This window comes from Montipora capricornis, chromosome 14 (assembly GCF_036669925.1).
Source record: "Montipora capricornis isolate CH-2021 chromosome 14, ASM3666992v2, whole genome shotgun sequence".
Lineage (NCBI taxonomy): Eukaryota > Metazoa > Cnidaria > Anthozoa > Scleractinia > Acroporidae > Montipora > Montipora capricornis.
Window position 1 is genome coordinate 37120079 of NC_090896.1, and position 20759 is coordinate 37140837.

At 39.6% G+C, this 20759-nt stretch overlaps 1 protein-coding gene across 4 annotated transcripts in view; it reads right to left on the reverse strand.

Annotated features, from left to right (window-relative positions):
- Positions 1–853: 853 nt before the first annotated feature.
- The window catches only part of LOC138032716 (protein amnionless-like), a 20683-nt gene continuing 777 nt past the window's right edge, over positions 854–20759 (reverse strand). Inside the window, exons 2-15 of one of the 4 annotated variants that reach the window (XM_068880421.1) lie at positions 19531–19646; positions 18805–18855; positions 17706–17805; positions 16822–16967; positions 16285–16350; positions 14249–14383; positions 10970–11060; positions 9423–9502; positions 8226–8304; positions 7212–7262; positions 5155–5229; positions 3196–3301; positions 2173–2287; positions 854–1172 (exon numbers count right to left, since the gene is read on the reverse strand). In XM_068880421.1, coding sequence (XP_068736522.1) covers positions 1125–1172; positions 2173–2287; positions 3196–3301; positions 5155–5229; positions 7212–7262; positions 8226–8304; positions 9423–9502; positions 10970–11060; positions 14249–14383; positions 16285–16350; positions 16822–16967; positions 17706–17805; positions 18805–18855; positions 19531–19646 — 1259 coding nt within the window. In that variant the 3' untranslated portion in view covers positions 854–1124. Of the gene's footprint in view, positions 1173–2172; positions 2288–3195; positions 3302–4580; positions 4768–5154; positions 5230–6524; positions 6657–7211; positions 7263–8225; positions 8305–9422; positions 9503–10969; positions 11061–14248; positions 14384–16284; positions 16351–16821; positions 16968–17705; positions 17806–18804; positions 18856–19530; positions 19647–20759 lie in introns of those variants that run through there. The other 3 variants (XM_068880422.1, XM_068880423.1, XM_068880424.1) reach the window with 3 other exon arrangements.

Sequence of the window (20759 nt, forward strand, 5' to 3'; positions counted from 1 at the left end):
GCGTTCATGACACGTTGGAGTTTTTGTATATGATGGTCAGGAACTTCATAGAGGAGACTGCTGCAATAGTCTAACCTACTGGTTATAAATGCATGAATCATCATTCGAGAGTGTGATCATTATGAAATAAAAGCCACTGCTTACGAGCCTAGAAGGCTCATCAGGCCGGCGCTTATCTCCGGTTTCCGTAGCATGAAGCGACTAGGAGTATTTATATAGTTCATCGCAGGGTTACCCCCAGCATTACGCCGGTACCCATTTATACACCTGGGTGGAGAGAGGCACCGTGAGAGTAAAGTGTCTTGCCCAAGAACACAACACAATGTCCCCGGCCAGGCCCCGAACCCGGACCACTCGATCCGGAGTCGAGCGCACTAACCATGAGGCCACCGCGCCTCTCAGAATCAGTATGAAATAGACGTAAAAAATTCAATTGGGTCGAATTTATTTTGAATAAACGATAATGAATACTGCGTTTGCGCATGCTCAAACCTTTAAAAACATACGCTTTGTACCATTCTCGTCACCAGAACCTCGGATCGACCCAAGGCTCTGGGAAACTCTGTGTAGGAGAACACGAGCCGTGGGGTTCTTACAGCCAAAAATTGGCTATTTGAACCTTACGGCGCTTGCTCACTCCTCGTGCTGACGACATGAATGCACCAATTAGAGCCTCTTTTGATTGTTCTTCACGAAAACCAACGAGAAGACACTTTGTTTTAGGGTTCCCCAGAGCTCTTCTCTCCCTCAGTCAAGAGAAGAGCCCTGGGGTCAAGATTGGCTTTGTACTTGGTATATTTTTTTACAAATTGTAACACAAAGAACTGAATCAACGTCCCAACTAATGACACTATTTTCTTGAAGTAAATCAATGCAAAACACCGTATTTATTTTTATTTCATGTCCTTTGGCCATGGAAATGTTAGCCGCACAATAAACACAAACACAATACAAGCTGACGTCCGATCTCACCCTAGAGAAAGAATTGTAAACCGCCATGAGACGGTTATGTGCGGTACATAAATCCTAAACCACACAATCAATTCTGTACTCAAATGGGCATCAATGATAAGCTGCTTTCCTTCACAACTTGGTAAAGGCAAACTTCTCAAAATACTTCCCATTCATTTCCATTCGGTCGCGGATTCATACAGTGGGTTATTCACAGCAAACTTGGAAAATAAAGAAGAAAAAAATCAGTCATCATTTCCTCGTAATTCCCATACACTTACATGAACGTTAGAATACGAAGAATTAAAATCAAACGACAAAAAAATACAACACAACGAGAGAATCCCCACGGCTAGTCATCACACATGGATGCAGTCCCCAGGCATACCCCTAGGGTCACAAACCCACAAGTAGGAGCCTCCCTATGCACTATATACTTGAGTCAACCTTTACGCGCATCTTTCTATTTGTAGAATGAAACCTTCCACAGGAGACTTTCATTTACATCAATTTACATAAATTATGCACAATTTGCATACATTGTTTTTGCCATTTTTGTTTTCGTTTCTAACTACTTTTTTTATTCTGATTGGCCATTCTAAACAGTGCATGCAGAGCCGAAGATGAGCGCAAAGGTTGACTCATAGGGGTTGTATGGGAAAGGCAAGCTCCTACTCATGGACCCCTGCTAGGGTACTTTTCTGTCGTTCGGCGATCGAGAATATCCCGAGCTCATTCCCCACGGGGTGAGGAATACGATCACTACTATAGGGTAGGATGGGAAAATGAAAATGAAAATAGTGGTAGAGTCGGAGGCCGACGTCACGTTTACGTAAATAAATGTGCAGGTTTCAGATCTCTGAATGACTGAGTAGCTAATGAGGTGGTCCCGTCTGAAGCCACTGTGGTGAGCCGTTCAATTATAGTCCGTAATAGAAGTTTAAGAATCGTTATCTTTTCCACGAAGGCGACGTTTCGTGACGTTGACACCGTACGCCAAGGGACGATTTAAGTGAAGTGATTTCTAATTTTCTCAAGAGCGGGCCTCTTGTGGGGCATGTCCTTAAATCCCCCTAGGAGCTAGGGTCCACCGAATCCCTCGGGAGTAAATCCTAGATTCGCCCTAATATGGGAATAAGAGCCGGCCAAATTTCGAAATGATACCAAATAAGTATCAATAATGTCAATGAGCTTAATCTTTACTATGTTGTAACTTCTCACCACAGCTTTATCACTGAATTCGTCGCATGCTTTAGGTGAATTTTGCAGCGAATCAAGTTCGTCCATCTCCAAATGGTCGTCCAGAATAACAGGAGCAAATGTACAACTTTGTTTCCTTAAGCAAATAGAATTGGACAGATTGAACAGTCCGTTTTCTTCTGCGACCAATATGCTGCATAACATAATTTTGCTTTTATACCGCTTAATAAGACTCGGGAAAACGGCCTCGACATCTGTTCGATTTTGTTGAACGATGTTGAACGATGTTGACTACTGGGGTGGGCAAACAGTTTCAACATATCACCAACATTTGATTCAACAAAGCTTCAGGAGAGGCCCGGTATGCAGTCCCAGGCGGCAGTCACGGTAGTTACTATGGATACGGACATGATACGTCCGTGAGAGACCTATTATTGTGCAAGTGCATAGATAAGAATGTGGAAGAAGGAGCCCCAACTTCATTCAGCATTCGAGATAACGGAAATGTTGATTGGTTGTTAAAGCAAAGTTTAAATTCTTGTAAACTCATTCAACTTCCATTCAACATGTTTGAACACGGTTGAAAGGATGGCGCAGGGGGGAACGGAGAGGGGGGGGGGGGTGGGGGGAAACGGTTACAACATCGCTGTTCAACAAAATAGGCCAGTTTCGTATTCTAACGGTTGGACTGGATCTAGCATGAAATGGAGGCTCATGCGAGCAATTTTAATTTGCATTTGAAAAGATTTGCCCGCATTAGCCTCCATTTCGTGCTAGATCCAGTCCAGCCGTGAGGATTCGAAAATGCTCTATTGAGCGAGGTAGGAGTTGTGCGTTGAATTGTCCTTTGTATAACAACATCACCGAAAAGTTTACAGGGATTTTATGCAAAAAAGACCGCTATGGAAACAAACAGCATCGTAAGAAGGACGGAAATGAAGAGTGAGAATAAAACAACAACAACAACCGAAGCCCTACGAATTGTATTACTTTGATACGAAATCATGTATTTACAAATTGCTACAGTGTCCACTTTAAACTCACTTTTTATTCCGTCTGAAGATAAGGAACAGGACAGCAATCAGGATAAACAGCAATAAAATTGAGAGTCCCACAGCTAATGGAATGATCATGCTGCTTTTTGGCTTCCCTGTGTATGCATAAACACATGAGACAATTAATTTGAGAAAATCTAAACAAAAAGAATGCTAGATAACGAGAAAAACGGATCAAGAACAATTATCCTTTTTCAAGTATGGATACCAGTGAATTTTTCCAATAAAAGTTCCGATAAATTCTTCTCAAATAAATGCTTGTGAAGGAAGCTCCTTTTTTGCAGAAACAAAACAATAGGGCCGTTTATACGAGAGAAAATAAGCCGCGGCTTACTCTGGCCGCGGCGTACATAATACGCGAAAGGAACTATTTATACGAGTATAAACTCCAAGGCCAGGATAAGCTGCGACTTGAGAAAGCCGTGAACGTAGATTTTGTACCATTTATACGGGGTGTTCGCGTCTTATGTAAGCCGCGGCTTAATACGAAGGATCAGTGTGTAACCAACACATAAGCAATGATAGAAGGAACAGAAACAAAGAAAAGGGCGAAGTGCCATGTGAGGAGCATATTTCTGGAATATTTATCTCATTTTTGTTTAATACCCATGCCGGTTTGAAAGGCGTATATATAAACGTTTAGAACATATGATATATATCTATGTTTAGAATATATATTTTTAGTATTGAAGAAGCCCGAATGGGCGAAACGTCCACTTGAATTAAAGACCTCCCACCTATAATATTATATAGATACTGATGAAATACCATATCTTCACCGCGCGCATTTTTTTCTTTCACATGTGAGAATATAGGTGTCGTCATAGCATAGTAACGAACACCATTAGGCAATAAAACGCGAGCTTCCTCTTCATTGTAAGATACTTTTGTGCTTTAATATAATTTTTCTCTGCTACATTAACATTTTTATTGCAAAAGTTTAAATTATCGTGATTTGTTTTTCATAACTTTCATACCTTGTTTCATGTTACACAACATGCGTGTTTTAGCGGTTGGTGACCACTTTTTCATTATTTCGAAAATGAGTAAAACAAGTTGTTTTAAACCTAGACATTTCATCAATATCTATATAATAAACGGACACTTTCCGCACTTGAAGATAAAATTCGTATCCCCAAGCGGCCATGCAATATCCTCTGTATATACTGCAGGATGTCGATAAGATGCAACTTATGTACACTCGAGAAATACTACATAATTTGCCACCCGGAGCTCGCCACGCTCAACAAACGGTCAGAACTAGCAAGCGGCTGTAGGCATGGAAACAAATTCCTTCTAAAGAAATTGTAATTCACAATTACACGCATGAGCAGCAATACAAACCATCATGTAGAAATAGTAATCATTGTAAAATCCTGAAGAGTAGGACATGGTCCTACGAACAAATCTGCCGATTAAGGAATGTAGTCATTTATCTTTAAGAGGGTCTCTCTCTCTCGAGCCGATAGCGCATCTCTGCCCCCCCAGGAGATTCACAGTCCAAGCCTCGGCGAAATGTAGTTAATCAATGCACTTTGACGGCACCAAGGACGGACAACCCCTGAAATGACATTTTTCATTTGACAAAAACATTTTATGCCTAAGCGGGATTTGAACCCAAGTCCCCCTGATTACCGGTTGGGTGTGATCACCACTACACTATCACAGAAACCATGCAGGCTACATATATATATATATATATAAATTCTTGAACTTGAGTTCAATGTATTTCAGAGAGGAGCATTGACAATAATAATTAAATGGTTCAAGACATATTTATAAATTATTCTTCTCTTCTGATTTAAGCTTTGGCTTCCATTCATACAACCTTGGAGTCATTTTTCCTTCCATTTCATTACAACCAAACCCTAATAAGTGACCACCGCCCTCCGTCTTCTTAATCCAAATGAAGTGTGATAGTCAGAGCTAGAACAAATAGAGGCCAGACCTGTTTGTTTTGCCACCGTAACCTTGATGCTTGATTGAGCGAGGACTTGAGTACTGGCAACCCCAAACGCCTTTTCTGTGGAGTAAATTATAAAGATACCCAAAGCATTTCATCAGGTGACTATAAACAAAGCTCTGTTGTTTTCGGAGTTAAGGTGATGTTCTATGTTTGTCTATGTTTTGTCCCAGGTTTGGTTCTACGTTCATCTGGCGCATTCCCATGAGCTGTTAGAGCAAGTTTCAATCGATTTTCGTAAAACCAAAACCAAAGTAATTACTTTGGCCAATCAAAAAGGACGGAGACTATCCAGCAAACCAATTAAAACTCGAAAAAACCAATCATTGAGTGAAGTAATGCAAAATCGAAGAAATTCGCTAATTACTTTCGACACTCAATTGAAAACCGCTCTATAGAAGCGATGTACCAACATTATTTTGAGACTGTTTTGTTTAATTTCTTGACCGTTTCGGATTAACTGAATGTTTTGCTAAGAGAAGGCGTCTTCCGAGCATACCAAACAAACACCGGGCATAACATTTAACAACTCTTTCAGAACAATCATGCCACGGTCTGCGTTCTGTGCGAAAAATGTGATGGTAATTAGTTCAACTATACGTATGAATGAAAATTAATTTTCATAAGAAAAACTTTGCACTTAGACTCGCTTTGAAGAGGAGGCAGACTAGGACATGAACCTGGAAATAGCCTATTTAGATCCAAGCAGTATTGCGGAACAATATGCTGTTTGCCTCGGTTTCAAAGCGAGTCCTGGTGCACAACCATTCAAATAGAGATGAGTGGTGTATTTTCATGCAAATGCAACTCATTATCATTTGAATGGTTTAGCACCAAGACACATTTCGAATCAGAGACAAACAGCAACTTGAAATGACCTATTGTCGCATGAACCTACTTTAACGGCCCAGCGACCACGAGTCTCCTTTGCCTCAGTGGTTGAGCATCCGAACTTGTAATTGGATTGGATGGACGTTGGTTCGACTGCTGCCGAGGAGCACTCGGGTTTTTTTCCGAGTGTCCCCGAGTCACCATGGAAAACGAATCTCCTCATTTGATTTACTGGGGTTAACATCTTTCACAGTGGAAGAGCTTCCAAACTAGTAATCGGAAGATCGTTGGTTCGACTCCTGCAAAGGAGCACTCCAAAAGAACTTGACAAGATTATTCAATCTCCGGTTCATTCCTATTCTCTGGTATTTTCAACAAAAAGAATCTCAAACAGGATTAGAACCCATCCGTAACACCGCTCGGATGCTCAGTCAGGGTTTTCGTTTGAGGCCGGAGGTCGGAAGTTTCGTCTGGCGATTTCCCATTCCATGTTCGCCTACATTTGAGGCGTTTGCTTTAGTTTTTATTATATATATATTTTTACTTACTCTTTAAAGAGAATTTGAGTGAACTGCAGCCTTGCCTGGAAAACTACTTCTTGGTTTCCAGAAACACTGGAAACAGCGTTTGTGAGAGGGGGGCATGGTCTGTGGGATCTGCAGAGTCGTGAATCGACAATTTTCTCAAATGAAACTACAGATTTATAGATCTTTATATAATAACCCACGTTATTCTCGCATTTTGATTGGTTCTTGCCCATGATCTATTAGAGGACAGACGCACGATTGATGTCATGCACCATCAGCTTTTATGCGAATAAAGTTTTAGATTCCATGTTGCCGTGCGTCTGTCCAGTAATTGATCATAAAAGACGTCAAAATGTGGTAAGAACATCTGTTCAGTGACACACTCCGCTATCGCCTAGTGTGCCACGTTTTTGTTCTTACCACATTTTGACGTCACCTGTGATCTATTATTGAACAGACGCACGGCAACATGGAATCTATTTGTTAAACAAATCTGTAGCTAAATAAGGTAAAGGGAAGAAGGGAAGGATTTTGGACTAGTTTCACATCCTTAACACGGGAGCATTACACCTTAAACATTTATAGTTGCAATATAGGACAAGTTAAAAAGAAAATATATATATTGCTCTTAAAGCAATGAGACCTTCTGGATGCTAAAATTCAAAGTTTTTGTACAGACTTCACCTGAAGTAATCATTTCTCTTAAATTCTGGGCAGCCACCTGTGCCTTTCGGCCTGTGCAAGCAAAGGACAAAAAAAGAACAATCATTACTGGATGAAATATTGCAGGTTGACTGCTCACCGGGTATGCATGTGTTAAGAACGACTGTGGACGCGCCCTTTGCCATTCTCTGGTGTTCAATTTCCCAATTCCCTTCCTGACTTTCCTCTACTTCTTCCCTGCGTACCAATTGCTTTCTTGCAAGCAGAAATTCCTTTACAATGCCGAATTGCACTTTTCCATTCCCGGTGTGCACGAATTCAGATCCCTCCCGCTGATTCGATACTTCTCCTTCCGTCCATGCTTCCATGAATTCGTCAGCGTTGCAGAATTTCCCTTCCTTTAAGACTGTCTACATATACCATGTGGGATTATCAAATATTCGGAGGAATATAGAGACGGAAGAGGGAGGGGGGTGCTCGAATTATTCTGACTGCAATGTTCTCAAGTCGAGTTCCATTGACGTCTACAAGTGGACGTCCTGTGCTAATTGCTGCCTGCATCTTTGGGAAACAGATCAGGACACCTCCCTCCCTGTAAGCCTCACTTTCTCGTTCAAATGTGTACTAGGACTGGTATTCTGACAACTACAGCAATCAACGCATTGGCTTGACTATAACGTCTGTTTTGATTGACAAAATCCGGTCAAGTATGACCTACAGAGTCGTCATGGACAGGTTGACGTCCTTGGAAACATGTTCCAATTGCTGTACAACAGCTTAAAACAGTTGTGCGAAAGAAGTGAGCAAGTGTCTCTTTATCCCAAAGATTGGTCAGACAGTTCGCACGAGAAGTTCGATTTCATAGAAAACTATTTTTAGAAATTTGGATTGAACTGTGCCTTGGAATTATGGATCCTATGCCCCAGACTTGAAATCAAGAAACACGTTGTTGGGACCCATTAAAATGTTACATCGTTAACTTTTACTGCTATTACATAAAAGACAACCTTCCATTGCTTCCGTTCAACTAAATACCGTTTTCCTCATCTGTCAACACCATCTGAACAAACCCTTTTTCTGTTTTGGAAGTCCCCAAACTGACTCCATCATATTCCTGAAAAACCAAAACGTAAATCAACGTTAGTGCCAAATAAATACTTCCAAAGCCAGGAGTTCTGACAATTAACATCACATGCCAGGTAGCAAGGTAAAATACATTATATTAAACCTCGAACTTCGTTATTTTGCAAAAACCGGTCAGTATTGGAAATATTTCTGATTGCTAGCCAAACAATGATACGCCTTTGTATACTATGAATATTTTAGCATATTCAGGGTATGAGCCTACCGGGAGTCAGAATCGGAGTAGATGAAAACTATCCTAGGCCAAGGGCGGATCTAGGATTTTGGCTAGGGGGGTGCATATGTCAGACGGAAATGCACAGGAAGCCCAATCTTTTATATGTTAGACAATGTATAATACGTGCTTTTAAGAGGGTTAGGGCTGTAGTATGATAGTGGCTTGACGATCGATGGAAAGGTCAAAGGGCGGAAAATGGAATTACAACGAGGCTGTGTTAATTGGTGGTTTACGCTGACCACTGCTACGAAAGCAAACTGGCGGCGCAAAAGATCTAACTAATTGGCAAGCATTCACTTCTGGCAACATTTACTCCGCCAAAACTCCGAAAACTAGCGGTTTTAAGGCACAACGGAACGCTGTCTGTTATTTAGGTTTTGTATTTCGTTTGTAAATTTTAGAATTTTTTAACTACAACGTTTTTTTTTTGGTAACCGAGGGGAGGGGTGCACGTGCACCCAGTGCACCTCCCCCAGATCTGCCCTTGACTTGGCCCACTTTACTCGAATTTTGAGTGGACCTAAATAAAGCCAACACCGCTTGTCAATTTCAGATGTCGTTATGCCGTCGTATTGTAAAAACAAAGATGCCTCTAAACATCTCTGTATGTCCTCTCATGTAACGAAAAGATATGAATGATCAATCCGCCTGCTTTCCGTGACAGAATACTGATCTGCCGGGAAACTTTCAATGGAAGAAATAGGCCTCAAATTTTCTTAAAATCCTTTCCAAAAACCATCGCCTATGACAGCCTTATGCGAGTATCGTGTGAAAGGAGATGCGAGGGTCTCCACTCACTTATTATCACTTGATGTAATCCCCATCCTCAGAAATTTAATTTGTTGATCGTAAATAAAACGGATTAGGCATACCGTCAGTGAAATATTCATAACTAGATCTCTGTATCTGTCCATGTTGAAGTTTTCTCCAACATTCAGTTTGAGCAAGGTTCCTGAAAATAAGACGCATCATTTAACAGTTGTCAGCCTTTTGTTAGCCTGAGAAAAATGAGTCCCTCGGAGAACTGAATCTACCAGCATGAAAATATAACGCAAACACTTTTTTTTTTTTTTACGACAAAAAAATTATTATTTTTTGGTTTTTATAGAAGTGATATTTAATTTTTCAAAAATAAATGCAAATAAATTAGTGTTGAGTTTAATAAAGAACCAACAAGCAAGGCAATTTCTTTCTAAAGAACAAATAAGAAGTATTTTTATGAAACTGAACTAGTTTTCATTCATATGTACAAACTAAATCTAGGACTGGATTCACTTGAAACAAGGGTTAAAGTGGATTTAGGAGTAGCTTGATTCTTTGCTTACAGTATGTATGATAAAAAAGTTTTTTTCTTGCATTTTCTTTCCTGTGGCACGAGTAAGAAAAGAAAACTGACTTATGTAGTCTCTGACTAAAAATTTTTTTGCCTTTGAGCTCCGAAAACCTTTCATTTTCGATCTGAAACTGTCCCAAAGGCAAGTCTCTAGAGCAAGAATTTTAACTTGTGTCGCTCAGCTCGTTTGATAACAATGTTCCACACCAATCAATTATTTTGGAAAACTGGAAGATTTTTGCCGGATCTAGGCCATTCAAGTTACCTTTTGCCGGAGATGTCCAGCCTTTCAGTTAGCGGTGAGTCTTTAAACTCTGTGGAAAGCGACCATTCCGAGATTGAATGAGAAGTTATGGAAACCGAAATATCGGTAATTCCATTCATTATATAGGCTTAATGGTCCGAGAGGAAAAGGAGAATTCTGATTGGTTCTCTGAGCGATCCGAATTTTGCAATACGGACTGTCAAACTGGACCGGTCACGAAGCGGTGTATATAGGTTGCAAAACTCTTCTCATTTTTTGTTTCCATTTTCTTGGACATCAAAAAAGAAAAATGCGATAACGTTCTTTTATTTAGTCATGTCGGAATTCCAGTCGAATTTTACTTTCCAGAACAGTTAACAGAAGCAAAGAGGCAAGACTCAAGGAATAGAAAATTAACCTTGCGCAAGAGAGCTTGTTCGGTCCGTACTAGGAAAATGTTGGTCTCGTTCCTTTTTGAAAGTTTGTGGACCTCGCCTCACAAACTTGAAAAGAAAAGGAACTCGACCAATATTTTCCCAGTACGAACCTCACGCTAACTGTTTACTGAACACCTATAGCACGAGTAGCATCTCGCAGATATTTCAAATGGCGAAGAAAGTGAAAGGGAAGAAGATAACATGGATGACTTGACTCCAACCACTTTAGTGGCAAGATATAGTAGAACTGTGAGCTCAAACTTGTCCGAGTTGTTCCCAAGGTATATCACTACCCCACAGATACAGTCAGTCCAATCAAAGCCACTGGATAGGGATTTAGTCAGTGGGTAGTGCTAACAAAGTAGGACTTGATAGTACACACAATCACAAAAACAGATAGCGTACCACAAATATCACAGCAACTCCCTTCAGGTTTAAATGGCCATGAGCACGCTGGCTCCTTACACTTGACATGGCTACAGATTGTCTCTGCAAACTGTTGAAACACGGAAGTATTACTTCAAAAAGTGAATGGAAAAAGCTTTCAGCAGGTTTTCCGAAAAACAGTTCTTCGAGTCAAGAATGGTCAATATCGCAAAAGAGGTGGTAAATAAACAATTAAAACGTATCATCGTTTGTCTCACGATGTTGTCATTTTAGCTGTAGACCACGAAGTTTCGACTGCTTACTTTTTGGTTTTTACCATGCAATATGGTCGACTCTATCGCAAAAAATGGGCAAAAAATGGCGGCCAATTGGTCTCCCTGTTCTTGTTTTTCTTCTTGTCTTTTGGATTACCAATTGGAAGTGGCAGGAGTAATCGTTAATTATGAAGTGCGTTCGAGGGGACGTGATTTGGGTTCTGGAATATGTGAGGGAGTATATGATGTTTTGGCTTTCCATACTTTCCGTCCCAGTTTTAAAACACCCTAATTCGAACGTGAGCATAATGCCTTACTTACATATCGATACATATGTAAATTTTGAGGCACTAGGCGTTTAGCATCTTACGAGAAATCCTAGAAGGAGAAAGGACTAGTTCCCACGATGTAATAAGTTGGTTGTGTATGCAACACGTATTAAACAGCATTTGGCACGTTAAGCAACAATACAGGCGAATCCCTGTTTAACTTATCAACTCATAGTTCGACAGGTAACATTACTAAGTGTCACGTCTTTCTTAATTTTAACACACTACTATGAAAACCACGCTTTACGATGCTCAGACTTGCTCAGGCTACAGTCAAGCCTGTACTGTTAAGCGGCCCTCTATTAAGCGGTCACCTATTCAATTTCCCGAAATTTGCTTCGCATATTACTGTAAATTTTACCTCTGTTAAACGGTCACCCTATGGATTTCCCAAATGGCCAATTTTATTGTATTTCACCTCTATTAAACGGTCACATTGTTAGATAACAATCAATAAATGGCATATTTTTTGTCAGGAAGGTAAGCGAAGCGTGTCCAGTTCTATTCACAGCTCATCAAATACAACTTAGGCATTGTCTGGGTATTAAATACACGTCTCTGTGGTGGGTTAACCGAATTCCTCTTTACCAGTTTCCGTTGCAACAAGTCACAAGAAAAACTGTCACCTTCAAATTGATACTCGCTAGGAATCTCAAGGCCAAGGCCACCACCTCTGTTTACTTGTTTCCCTTTGACTTATATACAGATTTAGCCAAGCCTAATAAAAGCGGAGCTCCTAGATTATTTATCTCATTTGCGTTCGTTTAAAAACATGGGTCCTAAAAGAACTATGAAACTAATAAACTTTTCTGGGCTTACTTATTTATAGCAACGCGGCTTAGAAAAGAGAGATTTAGCATCACGCTTATTGAGACGCAAACGGCAAAAGTGACCACGTGACCATGATTTTTCCGCCATTTTCTACGTTTGCCGCTTGCCGCTTCGACGTGAAAGTAGGCATTATCACGTCTGCCGTATAGGTGAAATTTTCTTATTTTTCTTCTACATAAGAAGTTGTTTGCGGGAAAAAAGTACCCAAAACCATTTTCCGGTGTGAAAAAGGAGGAAAAATAAGGTTTCATGATTACAGAGTTCAAAACTGACTCCTTGCCGTAATTTTCTTCATGAACTCACGTTGACCCTCTGTTGACCGACAAAGCAGCTTCATCGAAACTCTCAAAATTTCACAGGTAAGGATTTTCATTTTATATAGCGTCTTTTTCGACAAACAATGTTTAAAAAGACTCCGAGCTTTTGTGTTTGCTTTTTAGTAACTAAATATCCGAGATGCCGTGGGTCACACGAAGCTAAAGTCACAGCCTCCTCTCTTTTTTACTTGAAACGTGAAGCGGCAAGCAATATCACGTAAACTTAACGCTAATTCTCTTTAATATCTCATTTTATCAACGCAAAAGGTGGCTCATTCGCAAATTTTTATCTTCATCACTAACCTAAATTCCTCGATGACATTTTCCACCTGCCGTTGTAAAATTGCTTGAAATTGTATCCCTGATATTTTTCCCATCCTTTAGAAGAGGTTTTTGCGTGAAAAATCATTTCGAACAGTCCATAAAAAGCCATTGTGTTTTCCCATACGAACCACGTGCACATAAAGCCCTTCACCGAGGCGGCTATTATTACGTGATACTGGTCACATTGGCATGCCTGGAGGGGTGGGCAGACGTACGGACGGACGGTCGCCAATGACGTCATAGCTAAACCAAACTTTCTCACATCGATGGGTGACCATATTTCAACTATAGCGCTCCACGCGCGCGCTCCGCTATGACCTTTCCATTAGGGCTGTTTATACGAGAGAAAATAAGCCGCGGCTTACTCTGGCTGCGGCGTATATAATACGCGAAAGGAACTGTTTATACGAGTATAAGCTCCCCGGCCAGGATAAGCCGCGGCTTGAGAAAGCCGTGAACGCAGATTTTGTACCATTTATACGGGGTGTTCGCGTCTTATGTAAGCCGCGGCCAGAGTAAGCCGCGGCTTTTTTCCTCTCGTATAAACGGCCCTATTGTTCGTAGGTCTCTTTAAAACTTGTTAAACCATAAAGTCATTAATAGTGGGACATAACCAATAATACCGAATTCGTCAGTGACAAATATTTGTCAGTTACTTGGATGTAGTTCAATTGTTTGTGCTGTTTCCACGCCATTGGTAATTTTTCTTCGCCCGCTACTGCTTTTGAATCCGTTATATTGTTATTTCGCGTCACGTTACTGTTGTTGTGAACAATAAAATGTATTTTGCTCTCCTGGTCAATTTCTGCCACATTACGGGTTTATATTTGAAAACCCCAATAAAGCAGTCACCTGGCTACTTCCCGAGCGTGACCGCTTAATAGAGGTTAGACTGTACTGCGAAAACTACGAGGTGCGCGATAGTCTTTGGGCATATGACGTATGACATCATTCAAAAAGGTTCGGAAAATGCAGACGGTCGACGAAATACCTTAAAAAAGGTCACCTTGAAACCACAGGACACCCAGAATTATGAATTGAGTTCTCCTTTGTCGAACGCAACAAAAATTGCAGACGAAGTAAAAAAACAATCATATAACACATTTGATGCATTTGAAAATCCTGAAAGAGTCGACACATACCACGAATCATCTAATTCAGAATATGTTGTATTGTTAATAAATAGTGATTGAAAAAACTACAAATATTGCTACTTATATGACTGCATGACTTCTTAATTACCTTAAGGTTTCCACAAGTACAGCCTGTCTGATCCTTGCAATTCACAGAAGTGATATCAGCAAAGTCAGTTAAATTGAACTGCAAACTTCCTGGTTCACTGGTGCAGAAATCCTTAAAACTCTTTGAACTTTGCCTCTTTCAAGAAAAATTTACAATTTAATAGTTAAAGTTTCGCAGTCACAAAGGCTACAGAAAGTACTGTGTATCATTCTCAAGATTTCTTTTAATATTTGGAACAAACGATTGGCAGTCTTGATGTACTAAACAAGACCTGATGGGACATGATTTAATCTACAGATGGATCTTAAACCATATTTTTGCTTGGTGTAATTGTACTTGTAAATACTGCAGGACATCTGTTATAGATCCAGAAATAATGGTTGTTTACCATTTACATTAGCAGAAACCGGTTGGTACTAGGTTTGTTCAAATGGTAAGCAAAAACTCCGGAATGGAAAATTTAGTTGGGATCGGCGTGTAGTGACCATTTACAAAATCCGTTCAAGGTTACCGAGAGAGTCTGGAGGGAGACAAAATCATGGGAGTAAGCAAATGGTAAACACCTTTTCCGACTGGAAATTCTGTTTGGGACTTTTGGACTACCTTTCAAGAAATCCCGTTTTCTCTGGAAATTTTCCGTTTGGGAAGACCAAAATAGGCTTGCCATTTACATTCCAACCGAAATTAATCCGGATTTTTGTGGTAAATGGTAAACAACCAATATTTCAGGGGTTTCCCTGGTGAAAATCTTTGAAGGATCTTTGAAGATCCTTAAAGACTCCTCAAAGATCTTTTTGAGGATCTTTCTAAGGATCTTTTTCCGAATCCTCAAGGATCCTACCTAGGATCCTTGAAGATCCTTAAAGATCTTAGCTTTTAAAATCCTTGAAGGATCCTCATAGGATCTTTAAGGATCCCGATAAAGATCTTTTCAAGATCCCTCTGAAGATCCTTTTAGGATCCTTAAAGGATCCTCATACAATCCTTGGGGATCTTTTGAGGATCCTTGTAAGGTTTCTTTCAAGATCACTATAAGGATCCTTCAAAGATCCTCGAAAGATCCTAGTATGATCTTTAAGGATCTTGTCAAAGATTTTATTAAGAACCTTTCAAGGATCCTTTTAAGATCCTTGTAAGATCCTCAGTCACTCTTTGAGGATCTTTAAGGATCCTTTTGAGGATCTTTCCAAGATTTTGTGTGTGGATCTTGGTAAGATCTTTGCAAGATCCTGATAATTTCCTCAAGGATCTTAAGGAAGTATCCCAAGAGTCCTCAAGGTTAGGAAATCTTTGAAGATCCTTTAAAGATCCTTCAAGGATCCTGTGAAGATCTTCATCTTTAAAGATCTTTGTCAGGTCTTTGAAGATCTTTGAAGATCTTTAAAGATCCTTTAAGGATTTTCACCAGGGTTGCCTAAAACCAGGGAATCTGGAATCTGGAATCTGGAATTCGGAATCTGGAATAAGAAATCCAAATCCAAATAGAACTTCAACCAAAGGTTTACACTAATTTGCAAAACAAAACAAAACAAAACAACTTAAAATACAGAAACAATCTTAACATTCATTAAAGCTAACCTTAGGCCTAATTAGGCCTAAACAAAAGTTTGTAGGCCTTAAATGCCAGCATTGGTAAACGGTTTGTTTAGGCCTAATTAGGCCTAAGGTTAGCTTTAATGAATGTTAAGATTGTTTCTGTATCATTTCATTTCGTTTCCTTTTGCAAATTAGTGTAGGCCAAGTGACTTAATAATTTGGTTCAAGTGCTTATAACAGATTCTGGATTTCTTATTCTGGATTTTGGATTCCTGGTTTTACATTGTAGGCAAATCCTTATTTCAGAACCATCCAAAGTTTGTTTTTCAGAGTGTTAATGACACAAACATGCAATTACCCATTTTGTGAACCAGATCGAGATTTTGGGCATGACCAATTACTTCCTAAAATACACTGTATAAATGTAGAACAGAAGGGTGGAGCATCTCAACTGCAAAGAAAAAACAAACAGGCCATGTCCCTTCAGAAAAAAAACATACCTGACCATTCAGCACAATAGCAGCAACTTTGATGGGATTGCTGGATTTAACCAGAAAGGAATTTTCCTATAAAAGACAAGCACATGCATTGTATGAAAATCTTAACACAAATGACACAAGGGCTAGCTACATATCATTAACAATAGAACCTGTCCAGTAGTATTTCAGTCATTTCATGAAAACTTGGCTGGGCTGTATATAGTGTTTTCATAATTGTTTATTTTGTCAAAAGAACTAAAACGATGCTTAGGCATCACAATTCTTGAGAACATTTCAAGTTGTACATGTAAGTGTCCCCATGGAAAAAAAAGGAAGCCAGAAATTGAAATAAAGATAATATGCAAAGGCTATACAATCATGTAAATGTTTCAAGTAAATGCAACCTCTGCCTCCAAGAAAAGTTAGGTTCTTAGAAAAGATCTTTGCAGCTGGCCAAACAAAAGAAATAAGTTGGCAAGTTTTTTGCTTATACACACATACATACAATCATCACATGTAGTTGCAAATTAAAGGACTAATATCTAGAGCATTCTTTACCTTTGGAAAGATGGCAGTGTCGTGAATGCAAGGCACATTGTCAATGTGAAGAATAACATTGGAAAGAGCCTTCAGTGTATCATCCTGCCAATTTGATGGCTTGTACCAGTCTTGCACTGTGGCCACAAAATGTATGTCACCAGAATCTTGGAAGAAACAAAAGCCAGAGAATAGTTTTAGGAATTTAGGCCTTAAATCGAAGGAAAGGTAAAGGTCCTTATTTTATGAGGGGAACATGTCACACAGAACTAGAGTTATACTGATAAACTTGTGGCCCTCAGTGCGCACCTTTACCGCCCTCCCCCCATCAATGCTCCATTTTAAATTTACTGGATGGCAATCAAAGCTTAGCAGCAACATGGATCAGAGGAAAGTTGAAACAGACATATTGATCCAATGAGACCGGAGATAGAAATGGTGACCTCCAGCACAGAATTTAAAGGCTGTGCACTAAACTGATTTGAGCGTATTGCCTATCTCTATGGAGGGAGAGATGCAATTTCCTACTGCATGCATGGTTGTATAATTCTCCTGGTCTCCCTTTTTTTCTAAGTTGCAAGGTTTTTTTTTATTCTTTATTGTGTATGCTATATACCATGTCCAATTTTTTTTTTTCTAAATATAAGTACTGTACACGTTTTGGCTAGGTAAGAATTAAGGCTAACACTTCTATGGAAACTATACGCAACCGTGCAACCACATCGTGTAATATTATTAATACCAATAAACTTGAATGCTTTCATTAACAACGAATCTTGTATAGCTTGAAACAAAGCTGACAATAAAACAAAGAATGAACAAATGAAAATTCAATAGTCTATAACAGGCTGAAACCGGTGCACAGTACCATAAATTTTTCACACAGTCTGACCTGACTAATTTACCTCTGCAAAACTCTGGAGTGTCACTATCACTATTGAGTGCATCAGCAAAATGTAGCTCAGCTCCATGATAAAAGATAAGTTCCCCATCCACTGGCAAACTCTGCAGGAAATATGTGCATTTTAGAAAGAATACCAAAGCTACGGAAATTGTGTACATTAAGGTGAAAGCAACTGCTACATAATTTAACTCTTAATTTGCTTTGCTTTAGAAGATTTTAGATTAGAGAACTGAATGGGGCATTAAAACTGACTATGGTTAGAAAGGGAAAAAGTGCAAACCAGATTATAGAGGGAGGGAGGAAGAAACCAATTTGAAAGAATGGATGACAACAAGTGAAGGTTTAGACTATCACAACCTTTTTGATGGCAGTAATATGTCATAAGTGCTGCAGCTTAATTGTTATACATTGTGATCTAAAAAAGTGAGAAAACATGAAAACAGCCAAGCAAAGTCATCGCATACAGCGTAGTGATTATTATCCTGCTTGTTTAAAAGCCGATTAACTTAATCCAGGATTAGCGTATACTTTTGTTTCATGTTTTTACTTTTTCGGTGAAAGTTCTGTTTGCTTATTTTTGTTTTTCAAGATTTTCTTCTTCTTATGTAAAGTTTTGCGGAAATTATATCAGTGTTGAACAGCATTTGGGAGTAGAGAGATAAACTCCTTGATTAACTTTTAATGTGGGATTAACGTTAATCAGAATGGAACAACCTGAGGCCCTGGTATGTAGGCAGCAATGAATAAATTTCCCAAGGCAGCAACAAAAGATAAACACAAGAAGACAGTATAAAGGAAGGGGAGAAATAAATACATAAATATTAAATAAATAAGGGGAATGAAGAAGAGAGCTGGAAAAACCTTTTACAAAATATCAGAGAAAAGTAGCAAAATTGAGGCAGGAGAGAGGAGGGAGAAAGCAGTCTAGTACCCCGTATGGGGGGTGGGGGTTTGCATTTGCATATTGTTGAGTGGGAGCCTATGTGAGTGAACCAAAAGAGAACTGCTCTTCAGCCACTGTCACTCTTTCTTAGATCACTCTTTCTTAGATATAGTGACAAAACATCAGTTAATTTTCTGATGATTCCCCGGCAACTCACCAAAGATTTGAGAGTATGGACTGATCTCAAAGATACTGCTAATGCCTTGCCCTATGTTTGAAAGGACATTTAAAAAAAAGAGTTAATACAATCCACTACCTCCTTTACAACAACTGCAGGTGTCTACATTGGTTGAGCATCAGACTTTCGTGTGGGAGATAACGCTAAAAACCCTGGTCAAATCAAAACTCTGGGTCTTTAAATAACTCAGGAAAGGGTGCTGCCTTTCTAGTCTCATTTGAAAATGGTTTCAATTAAGTCTTTCAAGTCTCCAAGTCTTTGAATCTTCGTTAGTCTTTTCAAATTTAGGCCCCTAGTGTACGTTGCCTGTCTCTGTCTCCGACTTCATCTTTCACATTCACGTGTGCATGGGTTAGGTGGGTGAGATCAAATCATATAATGGACTGATAGCGGCTGGCAATGATGCTTTAATTTACAGGCTGATGTCGGATCTCGCTTCAGAAAAATAGTAGCCGCCATGAGACAGTATGTGCGTCATGTACCGTAAATACATTACCATTACCATTACCAGTACCATTAATTACTACAATAATAACTTTTCGCAGGTAAATTGCCACGTTAATTTCCACAACTTTGGTCCTAGATGTAAAATGGGATAACCCTGTCTGCTAAACTTGTTTAACGGTTAAGGAATAGCATTTTGACTGGGTCTAGGTTTACACCTGAACTTAAACGTCAGATCATTATGCTGAGTTCACAACCTACCTGATTCAGTTGTACATGATCACTACTGCATGGAACTCTCCTTTTATCCCAGTTTGCTGTATTACCGTAGTTAGTATTTGGAAGCCATACTTTGGTGACTGTGGCACATTGTTCACCTGGCCAAGGGAATGATACACAATACCAATAATGTGTTTTCTATTACCAACTTGGGACAGAATAAAAAAATGGGTCATGCAACTCTTATCAGCACCTGCCCCTCTCCCCCCTCCCCCTCACCCAAACCTATATAGAAGATACCCCCCACCTTTCGTTGCCACTATTTAAAAAATAATTAAGGGCGGTGCCTACTATTGTTATTGCGCATACGTTTTGCGCATCTCGAGATACTCAGATTTCCTATCGGCGGTGCTTATTAATACAGGGATATTTTTGCGCCGTTCAAAACTATGCAGAGAAAGCAGAACTAATAGCAAGTGCTCTTGGTATCCAAAAAGGAAATTGGGGGTAACCATGGATTTTTCAGAGACAATTAAGCTTTCATTTGGAAAAGAATGCCATAGATTGCTTTGCAGTTTAACGCTTTTTACAAATATTGTTGAATAATTATCTTCGAAAAATGTGTGGTTACCCCCAACTTTCTTTTTGGATTTCAATAATACTTGTCAAGATCTGCTTTTCCCGCTTACTCAGTAAACCGCGCAAAAGTACCTTTGAATTAGTAGGCACCGTCCTTAATTCACGAAGGCTTAGTATTTTCCACAAAAGTTTTGCTATCTGCAGTGGGGGGAGGAGGTGTGGCTTAACGTTCAAACAACCTATTGCATGTTTGCACATAGCAAAGAAATATATCAAATTATTATGCTTTGTCGTAAAATACTGATGTCAAATTACTGTTTTATATTCAGTCTTTTTTTTCCAACCAAAGTCATCTCTGCTGGGCACATTTAATAATAAAAAAATGTGACATTCAAAATATTGCTACAAATCAAGGAATTTATAATTTTATAAATATGCTAATGGCCCAATAATGTACCAGTCAAATTGAAGCTTTAACATCCCCCCCCCCCCCCCCCACTTCTTGGGCATACCCCGGGCATTTTACTTCTTTTCCTGCCCGGGGGGACGGAATTTGATCGTTGTAGTGTTCCCGGGGGCAGGGCATTTGATCACCACTCATAGGGGGCGGGGAATTTGATTGCTAGCCTCGATTTCATGTTGTCCTTTCCATGTCATGTATTCTCTAAGTGTTTCTCTACTAGTAGAACATC